Source organism: Hetaerina americana, unplaced genomic scaffold (assembly GCF_022747635.1).
Source record: "Hetaerina americana unplaced genomic scaffold, ioHetAmer1.1.p SCAF_4, whole genome shotgun sequence".
NCBI classification, from domain to species: Eukaryota; Metazoa; Arthropoda; class Insecta; order Odonata; family Calopterygidae; genus Hetaerina; species Hetaerina americana.
Genome location: NW_027286985.1, coordinates 15,278,860 through 15,300,936, shown reverse-complemented (window position 1 = coordinate 15,300,936; position 22,077 = coordinate 15,278,860). Strand labels below are relative to the sequence as shown.

General features: G+C 41.6%; 1 protein-coding gene across 1 annotated transcript in view; it reads left to right on the top strand.

Annotated features, from left to right (window-relative positions):
• LOC139692080 (protein eva-1-like) overlaps window positions 1-22,077 on the top strand; it is a 192,004-nt gene that overhangs the window by 138,499 nt on the left and 31,428 nt on the right. The window contains exon 6 of the mRNA XM_071590112.1: window positions 9,272-9,592. Within this exon, the coding sequence (XP_071446213.1) occupies window positions 9,272-9,592 (321 nt within the window). The remainder of the gene's footprint in view (window positions 1-9,271; window positions 9,593-22,077) is intronic.

Genomic DNA, 22,077 nt, shown 5'->3' with positions numbered 1-22,077 from the left:
TCAGATAGCGTTAGGGGGCCCCCTATATCCGTGTCCAGTTCTTTTTGACACTTTTGGGGAGCGTATTTTTGGAGCTCGTGGCCTAGTATAATTTTTTTAGGGACGACACTTGGGCGTGGAAACCCTCCGGCGCCACATCCTTACACAGAAGCTCATCTAGCGCTCGGCGGTAGAAGGAGATGGTGTAATCTTTTCCCTACGTCACTCAAAAGTTTGCCTTTTGATGCGGATGACAATGCGGGGTTTGAAAACCTCGTCCCACCATACAGCGAGGTCTGCACCGGGACGGAGTACCACGATCAGTTCACACACCCGGGTGCGGATAGAATCGCGACGAGTCGCGTCCTCCAACACCCGGAAGTCCATGCGCCACACGGAGCCGCAGCGGTGGACGTGCGCACCCGGGGTTGTGTCCGGGTATATAACTCTCATTATCACTGCACAGTGATCAGAGAGGAACACCAGGAGGGTGTCCACTGTCTGGACATCATTCTTTACGGATGCCGAGACAAAGAGGTTGTCAATCTGCGTCCGAGAGTTAGGCCCTGATCGCGTGAAGGGGGCGGGATCGGCGCAATAAGAGCGCACTGCGTCAATCGCTCCGATGAAGTCGAGCATCAGTGAGAGTGCCCGGCTTGGATAGTATGTTAAACTATCCCTGTTCGAGGCACTATCCTCTCGGCGGTAAATGGAGTTAAAATCTTCGCCCAATATGGCCTTCCCCGAGAAGGAATACAGGTAGGGGAGGAGAAGTTCATTAAAATATGTTTCGCGCTCTGCCCTCGTGCGCTCACCGGAGGGAGCGTAAAGGTTTGTGATATGGATACCATTCACGCTAGCGGACGTTATTCGGCCCGAGGGGTGGCGGCGAGCATGAGAAAACGGAATGCCATTCCGGACTAGGGTGGTAGTGCCAGAATGACTTTCGGCGAAATTGCCGATAGGCTGAAAGATGTTTGCATCCCAGACTATGTCCTCCTTTACCTCTTGAAGAAGGATTACATCAGCCCTAAGATCGCGGAGAAAACGTTGGAGGACTGCAATTTTTAAAGCGCTATAAACACCAGCAATATTAAGCGAAATAATATTGATTGGTGGATCATTTACCAGAGTCCTGGTCGTGGGTTACGTCGTTTCGGTCGCGGCTCGAACCCGGGCGACGAGTGCTTCGCCGCTTCCCGGGACGCTTCGTCCGACGGATCGACGATCGAGGTCTCGAGTTGTCACCGCATACCTCCAACTCGGCCTCGTCCGAAGAGGAAGACCCAGCCGTGGTCTCTAAGAAGAGCGGGTTACTCGGCAGCGTTCCACGGGGGACCTTCTTCGAGCGAGCACAGCTGAGGACCGTCCTAGCCCAGGAGGTGGCCTCAGGGGGGGCCGGGGTGGCGGACTGGAGGTCATCTGCCGAAGGGATCCCGTCGGGAGCAATCAGACGAGATCGTTCGAATTGATCCGCCTCTAGAGGAGCCCTGGGAAGATCGTCGACATATTGGCTGTCCCCTCAAAGGAGAAGGACGATGGCATATCTGGGATTGTTGACGTCGACAGAGGTTTACTCATCCATGTGTCAACTTCCGCGGCCGTTGATACTTTCTTGAGTTTCCGTGATAACGGAATCGAGGGGTCCGCCGTTGAGGAAGGGGGACAATCGCAATTGGATGCACTCCTCCCCCGCTGTCACCCGTGATTCTCGAGGAGTTGGAAGCTCGTGATACAAGGATTGCGGTGAGAGCGCGTCGGTGGCGTGGCCTGAGAAATGAAGGACGCAGGATGATACGTCCTCTTTTGACGGGGTCACGGAGATAGTCGTGAGAGTATATCCGAGCTGGTTGGGACCGCAGCTTGATCGATGTTCTAACTCAGCAGTGCAGTGTCGTCCGTCATTTTTTTCTTCGGATCCCTTTCTTCCGTTGACGACTTTCGCTCCCTCTGAAATTTCCCTCCAAGTGCAGGGGGATGCGGGGGTTCGGCGGGAACAGCTAGAGGCGCACCCTCGATTAGTATCAGCGACCGCGCCCTCTCCTCCACAGCCATCTGGGCTCATCCACCTCTCAGCGGTGTTCGGGTTGGAGGCCAAAAACATTGCCTCCGCATAGCTTTGCCCTCCCTGGTTCCGAGGACAGGTCTTGCGCTCGTGGCCTTCTTGGTTGCAACGGCCACAGGTGCGGCGTTGACCCTCGTAGATGATGATGGCCCGGTTGTCGCCGATGTGGAGGTACGATGGGATATTCCTTTCGACCGTCATCCTCACCAGTCTCGTCCCTGTCAGCACGCGCGCCATTTTGTCCCCCTCCCTCCTGTTCTCCCACGAGCGATGGATTTTTCCAAAACGTTAAAGTCCACCTGTTATATCTTCCAATAGGGTCTCCAAGGGGAGACAAAGAACCCTGACGTTACAGGGGCTACCGGAGGTCTCGTCAATGGTAATCGTCGTCCTCGGATCATTTAGGGATGGAAACAGTGGTTTTCGTGGGATATTATCTAGAATCCTCTTCACAGTAGCTTCAGTTGCCAACTTCAGGAATACCAAATGGTGGTTATATCCAAATTGGATCGCCACAATCTCTTTGGGTGTGAGGCCCAGCGACTCTAGTGTAAAGAGGTGACCTCCAACGGAGTAGGGGGCTTCGCCTTCTCGTCAACTTGCAAGGCGAGCGTGTTCACGCGCGTACGGCCATTTTGAAACAAATCAAATTGAGCATGCCAGCGTGAAAAAAAAGGGAGAGCGCACCGAAAGCACTCCAAGAAAGAAAAAAAACACCCGTGTGTAATCCCTCCCCACTACACACACCCGGCGGTAGCCAATAAAAAGGAGCCTAAGCTCTACACCAGGAGTCAAGGTTGATCCAGTAAACAAAGCGAAAGCACGGCCTTCCCGGAAGAAGAAGTCGAGAGTCAAACCGCACGCTTCTTGATGAACTTGGCAGTCAACCGCCGCTCGAAACAAAACACGATCGGAACCTCCATTTCCGAGAGAGTCCGGTAGTGCCGCTCTCCAACTCTCGGCGGCCGAAGCCACGGACGCCGGCGAATTTTAGACACTCGGTGAACACAGGCACGTCCTACTATCGAGGCGTCCTCCTGAACTCAGAAATTTTGGGGCTTTTACAGGGACAAGATGTTGTGACGAAATACCGTACATAAAATGTCACAGGCATTCGTAGTCGTGCGCGACGCACCACAGTCCACAAGGTTAAAGCCGACTTTTAAACACTTAGGCTAGAGTTGAAGAGGACGCGTCGATAGCCCGGATATTGAGAAAATCTGGATTCGAATCCCAGTCAAGGTGAATGATTTTCTGGCTCTGAAATTTTTGCATTTAATTAAGTCCTATGACTCTTAAATTGTTCCATTGAAATGCACATTAGCGGATGGCTCCGTTAAAAGTTACTGTGGCGGCATCTCCCGCTGTTTATTTGGAATTTGTCAAGGTATAAACAGCCTAAGTGTTTAAAAGTTGGCTTTAACCTCGTGGACTCAGTTAGATGATATTATGGTTAGGCGAAGATTAAGGAACCATATGATCGATTCGCACAGCTGTCCGGGAGCGTTTTCGGACTCGGATCACAATCAAGTTTTTAGAAAGGGAAGCGTCCGTTTCCAAAAGATATGGTAGGGGTGACTGGTTAGGAAATGGAATGTAGGAGCATGAAATGTAGGAGCATGAAATGATCAACAAGGAAGAAATATCAGCAGGCTGTAGAGAAAATAACGAATGAAGGAAAAGGGCCAAGCTAACGAGGAAAAATGGAAATATATCAACAAAATGTATGTCGAAAGCCGCTAAAGAACTTATAGGAACTGTTAATGACCAAGGGTAAGGATATATTGGATAAATGAATCACATGTATGATGATTAAGAAGATAGATGACGGAAGAAAATGGAAGAATTTAAACACAGAGTTAGGCAAAAGGAAGTACAAAGAGTTAAATAATAAATTGAGGTGGGCACCAAATAAATCAGAAGAAGCATGGCGGAAGACGCAGTGCAAAGACATGGAAAGTGTACAAAGGAAAGGTGAAATTGAGGCGCTATACAGCACGGTTAAATCACTATCGGGAAGTAAGAAGGGAAAATCTGTGCTAACAGTTGGAGAAAAGTCAGGTAAGATAATAGTTGACATAGGAAAGATCCGAGAGATACGGAAGGAATATATAGAAGAACTCTATGGTAAAGAACTTAGGCCAACAAGGTTAGACATAGAAAAGGAACATGACGTAGAGGAAGATAGCTTAGGTCCAGGCGTACTCGACGATGAGATAGAAAGGCTTTAAAAGTGATGAAATTAAATAAGGCCGATGATATAGAAAACAATCTTGCGGAACTACTAAACGTTTTAGGAAAATTTGGGAGGAAGAGTCTATATGGACTGATTTTAGTCTCTATGAGGAAGAAATCTGGCCAGAAGGCTTTGTGAGATCAGTGTTAGTTCCTGTTCCGAAAAAGGTAGCGGCTACATCATGTGAGGACTACAGAACAATAAATTTGATACCCCTCGCAGCTAAAGTTGTCCTCAGGATCCTCAACAAAAGGATAGGGAGTAGGGAAAATGATTACTTAGGGGTTGATCATAATGCTTTAAGGAAAGGGAGAGGCATGCGCGATGCCAATACTGTAATGAGACCACTAATCGAGAGGAATACAGAATACAATCATAACGTATTTCCCTGTTTCTTAGATTTTGGAAAGGCGTGATAAAGGGCTTGTTAAAGTGAACTGGGAAAACTAATGAGTATATTGCAGAAAATAGGAATAGATTAGAAGGATATGAGGCTAATCCGCAACCTGTGTCTGCCTCAGACTTCTCAGGAACGAGTGGGGAATGGAGAGTCCGCTTGGGCACTGTTAGGAAGAATAATGAGACAGGGTTGTCCATTATTAACTATTCAACGTATATGCGGGGGAAATTAATCAAGAGGCATGAGAAGAGAAGAACTGGAGATAGGAGTGAAAGTTGGTGGAGAATGTGTAAAATCAGTTGGATTTGCTGATGACTAAGCTCTAGTTGGTGCATCAGGCAAGGGATTGTAAGTATTACTGAGTGAATTGTAAATTCAGTGCGATAGATATGGGATGAGAATCAATATAACTAGAACAAAGGTTACGCGATTTTTTAGTGAGAGAAAGGCTATGGTTAATATTAAAATAGGAGGACAACAACTAGAGGAGCTGGAAGAATTTCCGTATCTATTTACGAAGTGTTTTCGACCAAAATGGTCTTAGTAGTAGTGACCTAAGGAGAAGAATTCTTACGCAGGGAGACTTTCACAAGGAGGAGAAAGTTGTTGACAGGGACTTTGTGTAAGGATGTTAAGAAAAAGCTCGTCAAAACTTTGATACAGAGCGTAGTTGTGTACGGCGCAGAAACATGGTCACTGAAGCAAGAGGATAGACGTCGATTTGGGGCTTTTGAAATGTGGGTGTGGAGAAGAATTGAGTAGGTGAAGTGGATACAAAAAAAAACAAATGAAGAAGAGGGACAGGAGAGGGGATTGTCGGAATAAATCATAAAGATGCAGGGAAAATGGATGAAGGGCATAATAATCGGCAGTGGGACGTTGAAGACTAAGGTAAAGGGGAGAATGTTAGGTTAGCGAGGAAAGGACAGGTGTAGGATAGGGATGCTATACGGGATGAATGAGGAAGGAAGTACACTGAGAAGAAAAGGGATCTATGTAGAGCAGAATATTGTGTTGTGCTTTGTTAGGATAATAAAATATTTACTTATTTGGTATTTGTGTCCATCCAAAACCTACCGTAACCAAAAGATCGCCTAATCATAATAATAATAATACTAATAATAATATATATATATATATATATATATATGTATGTACATGCGGGTCGCGGTAGTCCAGGGGGTAGAGGGTTGGACCGGGACCGTAGGGACCCGGGTTCGATTCCCGGGCAAGGCACTCAGGGCACCTGCAGCTCCACCCAATCTATGTGATTTTTCGGGTACCAGGTCTTCCCGGGAAACCATAACCGGCACAGGGAAAGGAACTGGCTCCCCTACCCTGATGTGTGAATTTCACACACCGTCGTCGGCTTAATACTGGGTGAACTCTACAATCACCCAACATACCGACCTTCGGGTTGATTATTATGTTTATGGTTATATATGTATATGTATATATATATATATACATATATTTACGTATATATATACATATATTTACGTATATATTATATATATATACATATATTACGTATATATACTATATGTATACATATATTTACGTATATATATTCGCATGGATATAGGTATAAGGAAAAGGGATATGATCACATAAAGGACAAACACAGGAATGGTGAGGAAGGTTGAATCGAGCAGATCACCAGTGTAGAAAAAAATTCCTTCGCCGGAACTTGAACCATGGATCTTTTGACTTGCCGGGCAGATACTCTAACTACTTACGCGCTATATATTTTATTACATATATATACATATATAAATGTAAATATACATCTATATATATATACACATATCTATATACATATATAATAAAATTTCTATAACCCTATGGAACGAGATAATTTTGCAATATTTAAATCATCACATTTGTGTGCTTATCTCAATTATTGTCGATGAAAATTTTATAATAACTGTAAACAGTTGCGGCATTTACCGCAATTCTTTGACAATAAATCGTTGTTTTACGATTGAATCGGTGTTTCCGATAAAACGGTGTCTCCTTTAAATTCAGTGGGAGGTGTTGGAGGTAACGGGGTATTAGCGAAAAGGTGGCATTTAATATTATGTATTGAGATAGTATTGCAATGGGCGAAATGATGATCCGCTCTCTTGTTCAGGAAATTGGCTAAAACTCGACACAGTGATAGTTCCATAACAATCAGCTTAGAATGGGGATGGTATTCTCAGGGATGGTATTCTCTTGTGAAAGTTTCGCCTTTTCTTCACGTAACACGTTCTAACGGTAAAAGACGGTAGTGATTCCCTTTTCTCTTGGACGAAGGGAGAACCTCTTTGAATCACCGAAGGGTCTTCATTTTCTTACGCCCGGGACCTTAATCTTATTGGAGTAGTATTTTCTTCAACCATATTGTTGCATTCATTCCTCAAGACACCTTGTAACTTCGAAAGATTGTATTACATTTGTATTAAAATGGACCAATAATGTAATAACTTGAAATTTTTCATGTTCTAACTGGTTTAACACACTTTTTCTGGTGATTTTTGTAAGATATTTCGTGGAGGGTACTTCTTTTCCTGTGCTCCATCTCATTAGACCGTCAATTTGAGGTCCTAGTGTGATGTTCACTTAAGAAGTGCTTTAGTTCCGGTAGTAACTTTCCATCCAACTTCTACCTCCCCCCTAGTGCAATGCTTGTTTTAGTTAAGCACTTGTCATGAATGGCACAAACGGTCTCGGCAGTCTTCGCCTTCAGTATTCCTTCATTTTGAAGGATGGAGTAAATTGTAAGCATGAAGGGAAGTGAAGCAGTTATGGAAGTACGGAAGTCCGTTTTTTGTTGTGACCTAAACGGAGGAACATAACATTTTTTCCTATCTAGAAAATTAAATCGGAGAAAGCTATATTAAAACATGTGTAGGTATTTAAAATTAAGGGTTTGGAAGAATTTAATAACGTTGTTGTTCAAATATCATGGACAAAGAAAGAACAATGTGTTTTAATTTTTTGTTAAATGAGCAATATTGTGAGGGAATATCGTTCAACCTGTAGTTTCCCTCTATGGAAGAATATATTTCCCCGTCGGTAATATGGCAGCTATTTTAGTGCCTCAGTAATTTATACCCATTTCTTTCTTTTGTTGCAAGATAGTATCAAGTATAACTTAACAAATTCAAATCTCCGAATATGAAAAACGTAACTCCAAAAATACTTTCGTCACTTTTACCGTATAGTATTTTGTCAGTCAATGTTATATATTATGCTTACAGACTAAATATTTTATTGACCTCCAACCGATTATTGGTTCATGTTTTTCATTTTCTCATTTCTTTCCTGAGAAATTAGTTAGACATGATAGGATAAAAAAATACGAAACTAAACCGTTTATCCTTTATCAAAAATACTTCGGTTAGAGTAGGTTTTCTATACTAATAGCGAAACTGCTGAAATCCTAACCCGCCACACCGCTAAACATCCCAGCAGCCTATATTGTTGTCAACTCTTTATTAAATCAAAATCGGATCTTGTATGCTTATGAATGACCTGAAGTCAAATTAGTTCAGCGAAAAGATGGAACATTTTGAAAGGAAGCGTTCGATGCAAAAGAAAAGAGATGTTCTTTTTAATTTTTTTGCTTATATTAAGGAAGCCGAAAGGATCCGATGAAGATTAAGTTGTTTTCAATGGAAAAGTGCCAGAAGAACCTTTTAAGGGATACTCATTTATCTTTTTCTGAGCTTCTCTTTCTGTTTAATTACAAGAAGTTCCTGAATTGATGAGTTTATTTTAGGAACAATTAATTGAGCACTTACCCGAAATACCAGCAGGAGCTATGTACGAGTACTAGTTAGGAGGAAGCCAGATTTCTTATGCCTCTAAATAAACAGGAAAACGTCAAATATATATGACTTCCGTCAAAAACTGCATAAAACAACAGTAGAACGTAATTAATGTGCCGAAAAATTCCAATTATAATCGAATTCTAACTGTTATCTACTTACTTACATTGATTTGTACTGTGGCACTTCGTAAAATAATAATGTATAATGCTATTAAACCAAAGTAATATACACAAAATTTGGTTTCAAAGATAAGAGTAGTGCCGACCTCGCGCAAAGCCCACCCAACCGGAGGTGAAATTTACTCATCTGGAGAGGAGGGGCAGTTTCTTTCCCTTTGACACAGGGAAGGAACCGCTACCCACCACGGCTTGCACTCTACCTTTCAGGGCCTGTGCTGCTTATGGTTTCCCATGAGGGTCCAACAAAAGCATACAGGTTGGGTGAACCCGAGACGGCCAGAGGCATCAGCCGAAGGCAAACCCAGGGCTTTGCCCTCTGATCTACCAAGACCCATTGCCAATACGATTATATTTAAATTCATTTCAGGTGTAAAACTTAAAAAATAATGTGCATTTAAATGGCTGGTAAAATAAATAATGGGGCATGAGGGGCTGAGGACGCCGTTTTCACACCGGTGCACACTTCTTGCAGGCCATTGGTGACGAGGGCTTTGGTTTCATCCATATGTAATTCCAGCATAGGTAACATTTGAGTTTTAATTTAGACGTCGCCTCGATGCCGATATTCTGACCTCGGTTTCGGTGTCCTTTCAGTGCCCCGCAAGGTGCTCAAGGAGCGTTACGAGGAGAAGTCAGAGGACGGTGACTGGGGTCACGGAGACGAGGACGACGAGGAGGACGAGGACCCTTCGAGGGTCAACGAGGAATACGACTCCTACGGGGGCACCGACGATGAGGACCTCTTCCGGGAGTCGAGCCCCTTCTCGCCGCCGCCTCTAAGACCCGACGACGAGGACGGGGAGTTCGGGGGCGGGCCCGGTAAGGCGCAGCCATCGCTCGTGGGGAAGTCTGCCCCCGGGGGCCCCACGCCAAGGCCACACTCCAAGGGGGGTTCGATGCCCACCCCGCCTGGCGGTGAGTACGACATATCCTGACCACACATCCCTCTTATAGAGTGTCAAGTGTGTCCCTTTGTCTGTGCTGTGTCGTTTTCTTCTGGGATTCTGTTAAGGAACCATTAGACCCACAGGTATCGATTGAAATGATGTCGTGTTCTTGCTGACATTCTACTTGAAAGTTGTATATGTTTCTCGAAACCCGTGGCTCGAAAACTTCAATAATAGAAGCCCAGTAGTCTATTCCAGAGTTTGTATGAAAGCTCTTCCTGTTCACCTTATTATTGGATCGCCTTTTAGTTGTAGTGTTTTTCTGTTTCAATGTATGTTCGATTGTATGACGTATGTTTTATGTCTTCGTGTTATAATTGTTTTTGTCTTTGAATGCAATATTTTGAAAGAATTCTTTTGAGAAATGCAGTGAGCATGATTATGGAAATGACCCTGTACATTTTTTAATGAACATTTGCTTTTATAAGTTCGGTATATAAATTATGTACACTCCATTGACAGTTCTTATGAAGCCTCGTTTCGAATATGTTTGCACAATATTTTTGTGCAAACAGGTTTATTCTACCGCTTATTGTATTTAATAGTACTATTAGCTGACACTAGCTACTATTTTTAATGAGCGTCAAAAAATGGCACCAGTATTAATGAAAAGCTATTTTTTAGTAAAGAATCCACAGAGTTGTTTCCATGGGCCACATGTTGTTATTCAAATATATATTTTAGTCTTAGTAATTTTATCACTATGTTTGAATTGTTAGTTTTTACGGTAGCTTTTAGTAGATTTTCATACTGTAAAAATCATAGCTTACGCTTGCATGTTTGCTGTAATTTACTTGCACAAGGAAGTTGAAATGTCCTGCATATTTTCCATAAGGCGTGATCAATCCACCACTAAAACTGGTTGAGATCTTTCGTTTTGCTACTAATCGAAAGGCACCGAATACAGTTTCCATCAGCACAGTAGAGTGAACCGTTCTTCACTTCGCGTGATGCATTACCAAACGTAATAAAGACTTTGGAAGGAAACGAAGTGATTGGAAATCATGCCATATCGGAAAAAAATATTCGTATCGAATGACTTCCTTGCCTTTCACAACTTTCTTTTGAGTTAGGAGGGCGGCAGTAATGAACGTGCGCATTTGCTTTGAAGTCATGTATTTTTTATTGCTGAGCAGTAGTCCTTACATTGCGAAATGATCTCCTTTGCCTTTTCATCGATTTCCTCTTCTCCCATTTCCTGCTCTCTCTAACGCTGTTAGCTTTTTTTTAACATTCTCCTCGCTTATGTCTTATTCATAACATTGTTAGCTTGTTCACTTCTTCTCCTCTTCTGCATTTTTATCACATTTTCAGCATAGCCGAGTGGCGCCGCGGTGCCGTGGACCTACTAACTCTTCACGGGCAGGCTTTCACCCATCGTTCCATTTATACTCGCTCCCATTTCCCGCGCACCCCCGATTCTCATCGCACTTGAGATTTTTTCGTAACACCTCCCAGCTCCACTCCCCCAGTGTTCTCTCAACTTTATTTCCACGGACCCGCGGCCATCGTCGTCGGCGCTTCTTCACACCGCTCGCGTTTTATGAAGACATCGTTGAGTCGGTGGATCGCCCCTCGCCCCCCTCCCGCATTTTCCCCCGCGGCGTCATCCCCCACCACCCCCAAACCCACACCCCCAGGAGTTGGGGAGACTACGAAGTGTAAAATTAAGTTTCTCTCGAGATTCATTTCTTCTGTAAACTTTCGCATTCATCGTGCTGAGCGACGCTTCCCTTTTTATGAACAAATCTCTACCAGGACTCCGTGTTAAAGGGTCTCAAGCGTAGCACAACATTTGCGGGCTAAAGTTGCGTACTTAAATACGCGTTTGAGTTTTGCTAAGTTGAACTTTTTTTTCTCTCTCTCTATGCATCTGTAAATAATTGAATTAGCGGCAGCGGTATTTGTTACTCTGTTTGTATGTAATGGTTTAAAGGAATTATTTTTCTGTGTAAAAATATGCTGAAATAGAAAAAAAAACTACGTAGAGCTGGGAATCTGATTGAATTATCAGGAATTTACATCACTTATTGCTTGAAAAACTATATATATATATATATATATATATATATATATATATATATATATATATATATATATATATATATATATATATATATATATAGTACAATACACAGTAACACAAAAAAAGAGAACACTCACACGTATTTTCTTGATATTTCGACGGAAACAATCCGTCTTCCTATATAGAAGATATAGAAGTCATTACTTCTATATCTTCAGAGAAAGACGGATTGTTTCCGTCGAAATATCAAGAAAATACGTGTGAGTGTTCTCTTTTTTTGTGTTTCTATATTATGTGTTACTGTGTATTGTACTATTCGGCACTTCCGTGTTACGTCTATGAAAGCATATATATATATATATATATATATATATATATATATATATATATATATATATATATATATATATATATAAATGTGGGTTGTATAAAAAAAAAATATATATATATATGTGGGTGGTAGTTGTCCTGGGGTGGAGCGTTGGACTACTGACACCGAAGGGACCCGGGTTTGATTTCCGGGCAAGGCACTCTAGGCACCTGCAGCTCAACCCAAGCTATGTGATTTTTCGGGTACCAGATCTTCCTAGGAAACCATAACCGGCACAAGGAAAGGAACTGGCCCCCCTAATTTCACACGCCGCATAGGGCTTAGTACTGGGCTAGTACTTGGCTTAGTACTCGGTTTATATATATATATATATATATATATATCTATATATATATATATATATATATATATATATATATATATATATCTATATATATATATATATATATATATATATATATATATATATATATATATCTATATATATATATATATATATATATATATATATATATATATATATATATATATATATATCTATATATATATATATATCCTATATATATATATATATAGTTATGTTAACTGCTACGCTATACGCTATAATTCGAAATTCAAATGAGTTATACTAAATAGAATGCCATATGGTGTAAATTTTATTAAAGTCATGAAAAACTGTCTCTGTAAAACTATGATTTCGCATTCTGAACTCAAAGAATTACTTCCTTGTCGTTATCATCCTCTCCTCGGTCCTTTCAGAGCTAATGTTTCCAGCTATTTTTTAATCGGCGTACCTTTCTTTTTCGGGGTATACTAGTATTCGTACTCGTGGTGAACATTCTTGCTGTTGGTGATGTAAGATAATTGAAATGAGTTGGCGAACGTGGAGAATAACATTTATCGCCTGGTGTGTTCCATGTCGTTCCTTCAAAAGACGTTTTTTTCAGCTCATTTGTGTAAAATTGCTGATTCATGCTACAAGTGCATAATCTAGGTTCGTATAATATGAAATGATTTAACAACCTTTATATGAACGAAACAATAACCAGCTGCACAAGTTCGTTCTCTGTATTTTCATAGACTATTAGAGATAATTTCACTTTTAGTTGGGAACTCATATCGTGCTCTCTTTCGCGACTGTTGTCAGTCAATTATTTTTCTGTGGACGACGCTTTATTTACGTCCGTTTTAATAAATCCGGATGTTCAGGTTTTTCTTTGATATTTTCGAAAAATTTTATTTATTATCGGTAGTTTTTTTTCTATCCGTTGATTTCACATGTTGAATGACGGCAAGCAAAAAAGATATAAGGTAGCTACGTGTGTGACGGTGAAATAAATCTGCAGCTCCTTGATGTTTTATCTCAGATGTGGTACGTTTACGCAACAGATTAAAGAGAAGCGGTGATACACGCAAGCGTCATCGGCGACATCTAACATGCCCAGATTGAAAGTTTGCCGCTGTTTCAAAAGGACGGAAATGAAGTCGACGCGTGGTTCAATCACGGCAGGTATTCCCTCCCTTCCCCCCTAACCCACACGAACCCTTCGCTTACGTAAGTTTATGATAAGACCACGCAGCGTTTTGACACGTTGTGCAAACACGGAGCGTGCGTGAGTGGTGTGTGCCCCTTGCTTACCTTCGTCGCCGTCAAAACTTATGTGCGAGTTCGTCAGAAATCTCGGCAGCCCTTTGAGGAGATCTCAAGGTGCGGAGTGAGTGTTTCCTTCAGTTCTGTGCCTTACAGTTCCCCTTGGCTCAGAACTGCCAATTGGAAAGTGCCCGGTTAGGAAATATCCATTCAAACCGGTCCTCAACCCTATACCAACCATTCCCTCACGCGCACTCCCCGCCTGAACGGGCGACACGTGCAGTAAAAATCCTCTTTCTCTGTCTCTCTTCCTCCCTAAGCGAAGACGTTGTGATCACTTAGGCAGAGGAGTTTCCCTCCGAGAAAGAGCATGCCTCGAATTGGAAAGAAGAAATGTTCATTCCGGGAGCTGACAGCGAAGGAGATCGAAGCAAGCAAGCGTTGACTTGGTTCAGTTGCCCTCCGATCATCTTCCGTATATGGGGAACTGCTGCTCCTACCACGGCATGCTAGCCTGCTAGCTACACCTGCGCCTCCTGAAGTGGGGTCGTATGCTCCGCGACTTCCCGGCCTCTCCTTCTCTATCCGCTGTCTCCAATGCCCATTTTAGTTTTAGGTTCACCGACCTATTCATGCCCCTTCGGTAGCGGTCACGATAGTTCAGTAGAATACACAAAAATTTTTATTTCGTGTAAATTCAAAAAAAAAATATCCAAAACTTTTGGAACGCGATAGAATGAAAAGTGGAATGGATTATGAATGCATTTCTTATGCAATTTTTTGCCAAAATTATGTAAATAATAGTGGCATTTAAAATATCCCGGTCACCAGGTCTCTCCCCACAATTCTCTACGACTTTGACAAAGTTGAAGTTCTCTAATCGAAACTCGTAACTTATCGGTCATATACTTGTGATGATAATTCAAAAGATAAGTTTCTTCGAATGATGTTGGAATAATACAACTTCAATAGTTCCATCCCAAGACAAGAGTGCTTCTTTTGATTCGTCGGCTACCCTGGCATTATTGGCTCAGTCAGAGGACATCGTCATTGGTCGTAAAATCTAAAACATTTATGATCCGTCTGAGACGAAAACATTTGATGAGATGGCAAAACTTTTAAGAGTATTCATTGAAATATAATTGTTACGTTTCAGTTGCGTCATTTTTTCAGTTGGTCCTCAATTATTGATTAAACTTTGACTCAATTTGAAAATGTGAAACGAGGACAGTTCTTCGAACATTTTGAACTAACTTGGAACCGTGAAAGCGAATTGACGCTTTTAAATAAATAAAGATATTTCTAGTAAAATGAATACGGGGTCGATCGAATTTCGTTTAAGCTAATTCTATGTTGTTTGGAAAATTAAACACACTCTGGGAGGCGAGAATCATACATAAGACAGTTTCTACAGTTTATATGCCGTTGTAACCAACTACCCGAACGATGCAATGAATATCTTTAAATTATTTCCGCCCAAGAATATTTAAATCTTCTTGTTACTCCTGATTACCATTACATTTTTTACCATCCTTACAATGCAGCCAATTAATACCAACTGAATTATCATAAGAGAGAGGACACAATGCTAAAAACTAGATTCTTAATGGCAAGGATATCATAGTTAAGACGGTTTTGAAGTTATCAGAAATACAGTTAATTAGTCTTCCCTATAATTTATAACAGACATCAAGCATACACGATTTTTTGTAAGATCAATAGATCATTTTCATTAGAGTTTTCTTTATTCTCTAAGTAGTCCTGTTTTCTATTCTTCCTCATATTAGTTAACAATCAAGATTTCCCCAAGGAAATGGCAGCTTCGAAAATTTATACTCTATTTATCAACGAAATAAGGATAAAATATAAATATAGTAGTCAGGGTGATTAATGAAAAACTTAACATAAGAACACGAAACACTATAAATTATATGATTGAAGTGGTGTTCTAAGTTATTCACTGCTCTTTGTGAATACTGTAATAAAATATACCTGTAATAAAATTAAGCAAAAATTTAACATGAGTGAATGGCCTAAAAAGTTAAAATAAAAATTTAAATAAATGCTTACGTATTAATGAATTGATACAAATGCATATTTAACCTTTTATTCACATAGTCAATGGATATTTACTTTTCAGATACCTACTTGGTAGCAGAAATAATATATGTGTACACCTTTAGCGAACTATTATGAGCAGTAAAACCATAAAAGTAAACATATAAGTGTGTTATTTTATACTATTTCACCTCTTTAGAAGTGCTCGAAGTTTCTAAAAAGTTAAATGTTATTGACTGAAATAAAATCTGAAAAAATTATACTTTAATCGCTTTTAAAATGGAGTTTCCTTAAATGGACTGGTATATTCATAGAACCGCAAAATATTCATCCGTTTATAAAAGACTTTCTGAAGTAAAGTATCCTGTTCAATACCTCATGAATGTATGAATTGAATATAAAACTATTTGCATGATTGTTGCGAGCATTTTTGACCGTTATAGACGTACAGAATCATTAAGTATTGTTTTCATATTTGAACCCACTTTTAAAGAATAAAAATACTCGCCCTCCTTTCCTGGAGGGTATTTAATGCCAGCATAGCTACGAGGCTCGTATATAGGTATATCTCAAATAGTGCCCTTAAATGCCGAAAAATTTCCGTTTGAAAATGCGTAGGCGGAATGATTTAAATCAATTAATGATGGTCTAACGATAGTATTATTCCCCAAATCAATAACGCTCAAGTTCTCTCAGCCATCGAAAACATTTGAACCCGATCCATTAATTGAGGTTATATCTTTATAATTAGATTAATTGGAAACTGATACAAGTAAATGGCCTCGGGGAATGAATTCCTGGCAGTTAAAATACCGTTTCCCGTAATTATTAAACTGTTTGTTAATAATAATCGATTTTTCGCTCCGGTAAACTGTGAATAAAGTCTGAGCATCGTATGAACAAAGTTACCAAGGTTTTATAGAAAAGTGGAGTTCTATTTTTTTAATCAAGAGAAATGATATCAGAAATATTCAGCTTCAAAATGGTAATTGGTTTTGCCATAGACAAGTTGAGGCATTTATTTGTTAGATGGCATTTGCTACCACATGTCCTTTTGCCTGATTCATAGCGTGGGTGTATGTGTGTGTGCGTGCGTGTTTGTTGTGGTTTTGTTGGAAATCCGCGCATCAGCGTATGAATGTGGTACAATGTGTTCTCAACTGACAGGAGGGAAATAATAAATATTACCCCCGTAATCTGCTGAATGCTGCTATTTAGAACAGCTATCTGTTACCCAGCTGAGCTTTTCAGGATAAAATGGTTGAAATATGTCCGTAACTTCGGCTTTTTCCAACTCATTTCATCGTAGTGCCTCAGGTTTCTTCGGTGAACGCAAATAAGAGCCTTAGCGAGAGGGGTTCTAGTTTAATGGCGAGAAGAAGCTGTTGCCGATTCATCAAGGTGTCAACGAACCGACGGAGTCAAAGCCCTCCTCGGCTATTAGACCTGTCAAAGATGCCATACTTCCTCGGCAACCAGCGAGGTCTCATTGGCAGACGCTCGAGACCCGATCCCTTCTCCCAGAACTTCCCTCCATCATGCTCGAAATTTAGAAGGCGACAGAGCGTCATCTTCTTTCGGTTACGAGAAAAATACCTTAAAACCGATGGTCATATTGTCTTCTGACGGGGAAAAAGTAAACTCATGTTTATCTCGTCCCCTTCTGAATGTTCTCCCGTTACTAACGCTTTCTTTAAGACGACCCGAGATTCTATCTCCCTTTCAATGTTGGCTCCGGTCCCCCGAAAGTCTCCTGGAGTTCCCATCAGTGGCATGTCCATCAGGAGCTGTCTTGCCTTTCTCGTTGAGGGGTCCATTCTTTGTGGAAAAAAAATTAGCTTTTGGGCAAACTATTCAAAATATTTACCCATGCCATATTGCGGATAGCTGGTTGCCTGCCTTTAAGAGTGTTAATCACATTTAGAACTCGCGCAAGTCGACATTAATGTATAACTAATCGCTCCTCGCTTGCGGAAGAATTAACGCCGCGTTGATGAGTGTGCAAGGCATTAAAATTGATAGATGATGATTCGGCTGATTGATTGATATCCACCCTGCCGTTGAACAGTTACCCGGCATACGTAGACCTTTTCTGAATTTTCCTCTTGCGGCTGAATTGTTGGTTGGCTTTAGTGTGAGAAAAAATAAACCCGGGCAGCGCGCCCAACTTACCTCCCGACTGCGGTAGACCTGCACGTCGCAGTCGAAGAGACGGCCAAACAGGTTCTTAGGATATCCCATTCGATTCCTGATAAGCCAAAGTTTTTCTCTTCTCCGCACCCCAACTCCCTCCATAATTACTGCCTCGTCTGAATCCGTTATCTCGATTAACCACCCCACTTGCCCTCGTCCAGTTTAGTGACTCTAGTAGTAATATCCTCCCGATCTCCAAAATCTTCCACCTGTCCCAGGGCATAGCGATGTCGCTGCGATATCCTTCCGCATATCGCCATTACACTGTCGGAAATTTCGTATCGCCGCCAAAAAATCAAATGCTTGCAAATGAATTGTGCAGAATTTATAAGGAGGATAGTTGGGTGGTCCTAATTAATCACCCGTGACAGTTGATTTGCTTTCCTTGCCAAAATTCGTTAATGTAGGTTATTTTTACAATTATACTATGAGAACGTTTGGTGACGCCCCCTCAGTGGGTTCGAGTCTTAGAATAATTGTCTACATTATCTTTAAATACTATTTAGAACTATGTCGGCTTCATTGGAACGGTAACAACATCATTACTTTCTAATGTTCATTATACTCAAAGGGTCAATGAAATAGCTCATTTGTCATCCTGTGATACACGTTAATATTTTATTAAATTCTTGTTTTTCTTTGCATATTAAAAATACAATTCATATATGTTTCATTATCCTTTGGTCCAGACCATCTTCAAAAATGCATTGCTTTGAATGATGCTATTTTGAAAAAAGTAGTGGTAATGCTCTTAGCTAATTTCCCTGACGAGCAAATGTAGGAGGTCGAATTCTGGCAGGCGCTCATTTTACGATCCGTTATCGCCCGTTCGACAGGAGCGTCACAAGCAGGCCAAGTTGAGTGCATCCATCCAGTCTTCGTGTGTGACCTCTCTCTCCGTCCCTCTTAAAATGTCTCATTCGACCTCCAGAGTTTCCGTCTTTCTCTTCAGTGAGTGTTATTTGATGCGTCGTGGAAAATGATACGCTTCACTCAGGGGTAGAAGCATAATCATGTGGAGAACATGCCAGTTCTTCAGTCGCGAAGCGATGGGAGCAGGCGGACAGCCTTGCAAAAGGATGATTTTCTTGTGAGTGGATTTCTTTCACACTCCGGCCCCAAATTTTATGGAAGGGAACATCAGAGCCACTCAGATATAAATGCTATCTCTCGAGAAATGTTAAGAACATCAAGCCTGAATAATATTCTCTTTAAAAACATCCTTTGTAATCTGCCGTATTTCTCTGTTCCCTGATTCAGGAACAACCGCTGATACTATAGAATTTTATACGTTCCCTCGATTTTGCGAAGTTTTTCGGGGAGAAAATATTTGATAATGCCATTTTTTCGCCCCAAAACATTCTCATATTATCTTTAAAATATCTTTTGTATTAAAAATATCTTGCTGCATTGGTTCTAGTTTGAAAATATTTATGATAGCTATAGTCGGTTATTTGAAATTTAATATCCGAAAATTTGAAGGTTTTATTAAAACGATTCAATCAATTATTCCTAGAGCGTCATCTTTAATTGCTGTATTTCGCGAAAAAATAATTTTAGTTTGCCCTCTAGGTCGTATAATTCATTCGTTGGTTGATCGTGATCAAAGCCCCTCTGTACACCTATGGATATAAATTTTGTGTTGTAATTTAATAGTCAGTTTGTGATATACCCGAATTGGGAATGATCAAATGATAGGAAAACCAACCAAATGATAGGCAACCACAGCATACTGAGGCTTTTATTCAAGCAAAGAAAATTGTGTGCAGAAAATGACTATCATAGACCAACACAATTTTTATAAATGAATAATATAAAGACTCCATCATGGAATGATCTCATTGTCAACCCTCGGACTGACTAACTAATGGCTTTCCTTGTTTCTTTCGCTCCAAACGGAATGTCCGCGTTTTATTCAACCTTGTGCGTTTCGTGACCATCCGTGGTGCATGTAAGCATTTCATCGCTAATTTTTCCGAAGAAATTAAAATTCAATCCGCCACCACATGGTGGGTAAAAAATGGTTTCCTATTTTTGAGGATAGATATATTTCTCTTCAATTCGAACCAATACATTTCGAGAAAACGGGAGTACATCATTCCAGGGATTATTGGACCACAGATCATTCGAATCGCACCCCCCCCCTGGCCCCCGGTCCCCCCGCTCCGCCGCCACCCTCCAGCTAAGTCGCTCCCTGGGAGCGTCACTGCGGGCGTTAGCGGTGAGGGGACTGCTACCGCCGCGTCGCCTAGCCTATTCGCGCCAATGAAACCTCCGATCACCCCTCTACTGCCCCTAATTAGCCCTCTGCCCTCAAAAGCCCTTCCTCTTGCTGCTCCCGCGACCCCCTTTAGGGCGGCTCGAGAACGGCTTTGTTGGCCTCTCCAGCCACCTTGGCCACGGTTTTGTCCCTCTCCTTCCCCCACGCCCACTGCAGGGGCGACGACGCTTTTCCTCCCTCTCTCTAGTTCATGTCCACCACGCCCCTTACCCCCTACCCCCCCCCCACCATACGGCGGCCCGTTTCGCGTGCCGTATCCGCTGTGGGCGAGCCAATTACGCGTGGTGAGAGAGGAGGAGAACGGAGAGAGAGAAGCGAAGGCGTAGAGCCTCGTGTGTGCACGTGTGTATACATGTGTCGTTCTTGTGGCGCTTATCGCCGCCGTGGAAATAAGAAGAGGCGGGCCTTTTGCTGGAGTAATTTTCACTCTCACCCTCTCCCCCCAAGTAACTCGGATCTCCTCTCTATCTCTCATCATTTCCCCGTGGTTCTCGCTGCTATTTTTCTCCATCTCTCTTCCACCGGCGAAGGTCCGAACGGCAGGGAGAAAAGTAGCTCTCGTGTAACTTTTAGCTGGGCTTTTCTTGGCAGGAATCGTCTTCTCCGTCAAGGGCGCACGAGATGTGAATCCCGCAAATCCCGTCTTACGTAATACTTTCGCCTCTGTCCCTGAATTTCGCTTACCGCGACGATAGTGTTCGACGCTATTGTGAGAAGTACTTGAATAAACCAAAATACGGCTGTTCCTTTTCCGTTAGTTCGTATTGTATTTTGTCACGTGGACGAAGCACAGCATTAGGCACCGAAATAATTGCTCGTGTCCATCTCCGTGCAGAGTTAAAAGAAAATAAAAATACGCATGGAATAAAATGGTAGAAATTTAATGAGCGCAATACAATGCGGAATCCTTTTGACAAAAGTAATTTTCAACTTAGAAAATAATATTTTTCCATGACCTGGAGCAACATTTTGAATTTATCCTTTTGAATTAAAATAAAGTTAATGGCGGAAATGTGTATAATCGTCCATATAAGTACGTCCTTGAATTGTATTACTTTTTGTCAGTCATTGAAGGGGATGTAAATCACAAGCTTGGTGTAATACTCATCGTTCAAATGCCTTTTAAACCCTCCTCCAAAATCGCCTCTGAATTTTCTTCGGAGGTTAGTCTCTAGAGAGGTCCAGTGCTGGGAGGGGGGATGTCAAGCCTTTAGAGTCCCATGGTGGTAGGCCCTCGATAAAGATGGGTCAAGACAAACTTTAGACATAAAGCCTGGTGAATCCTAAATGCTCCATGTCAATAGAATTGAAGCGGAAATTTTATCGTGTTTGCTTAGTTGTTTAATGCACATAGTTGTAGGCATCCTAAGAACTCATAAAGAAAATATAAGCTGGAGGTAGATCCGCGGGGTATTGGCTATGTTTAATTTTCGAGATAACGCATGTCTAGAGGCATTCAGAAGATGCTAGATGTTACATTTTGTCTCCCTATGATGCACTCAACGTATGAGAAGGTGAGAGGCGTAAGTGCACCAGGCGTTTCGTTTTGTTCAGAATTTTCCGTTTCCCCCGTAGCACACAAGTTGCATTCTTTTAGTTTTCGAAGTCCCGAATGGCCATGAACTTGAAGGCATTCAAAACTCATGCTGGAGTTGTAACTTCCAGGCGCTTCCAGTTTCCAGTTCTTCCTGCTGTTGTCTTAGCTCGAGGAAATTTTTCTCCCCCTCAATCAATGTAACAGTGTTATCTCAAACAGTAGTCCTCACATTCACAAATCGAATAAGTTCGTAGTTTCACTAATCCTTCTCGCCACGCTATTTTTCCGCACAGTGGATACGCTCCTCGAGAAAATGACGAGAAATCACAACCATCTTTTCAAACTCGTTGTTTTTGGAAAAGAAATATTACATTTTTGCAGTTTTCCATGCCGAGTTTCTTCGATGCAAATTTGATGATTTACATGAACAGCTATC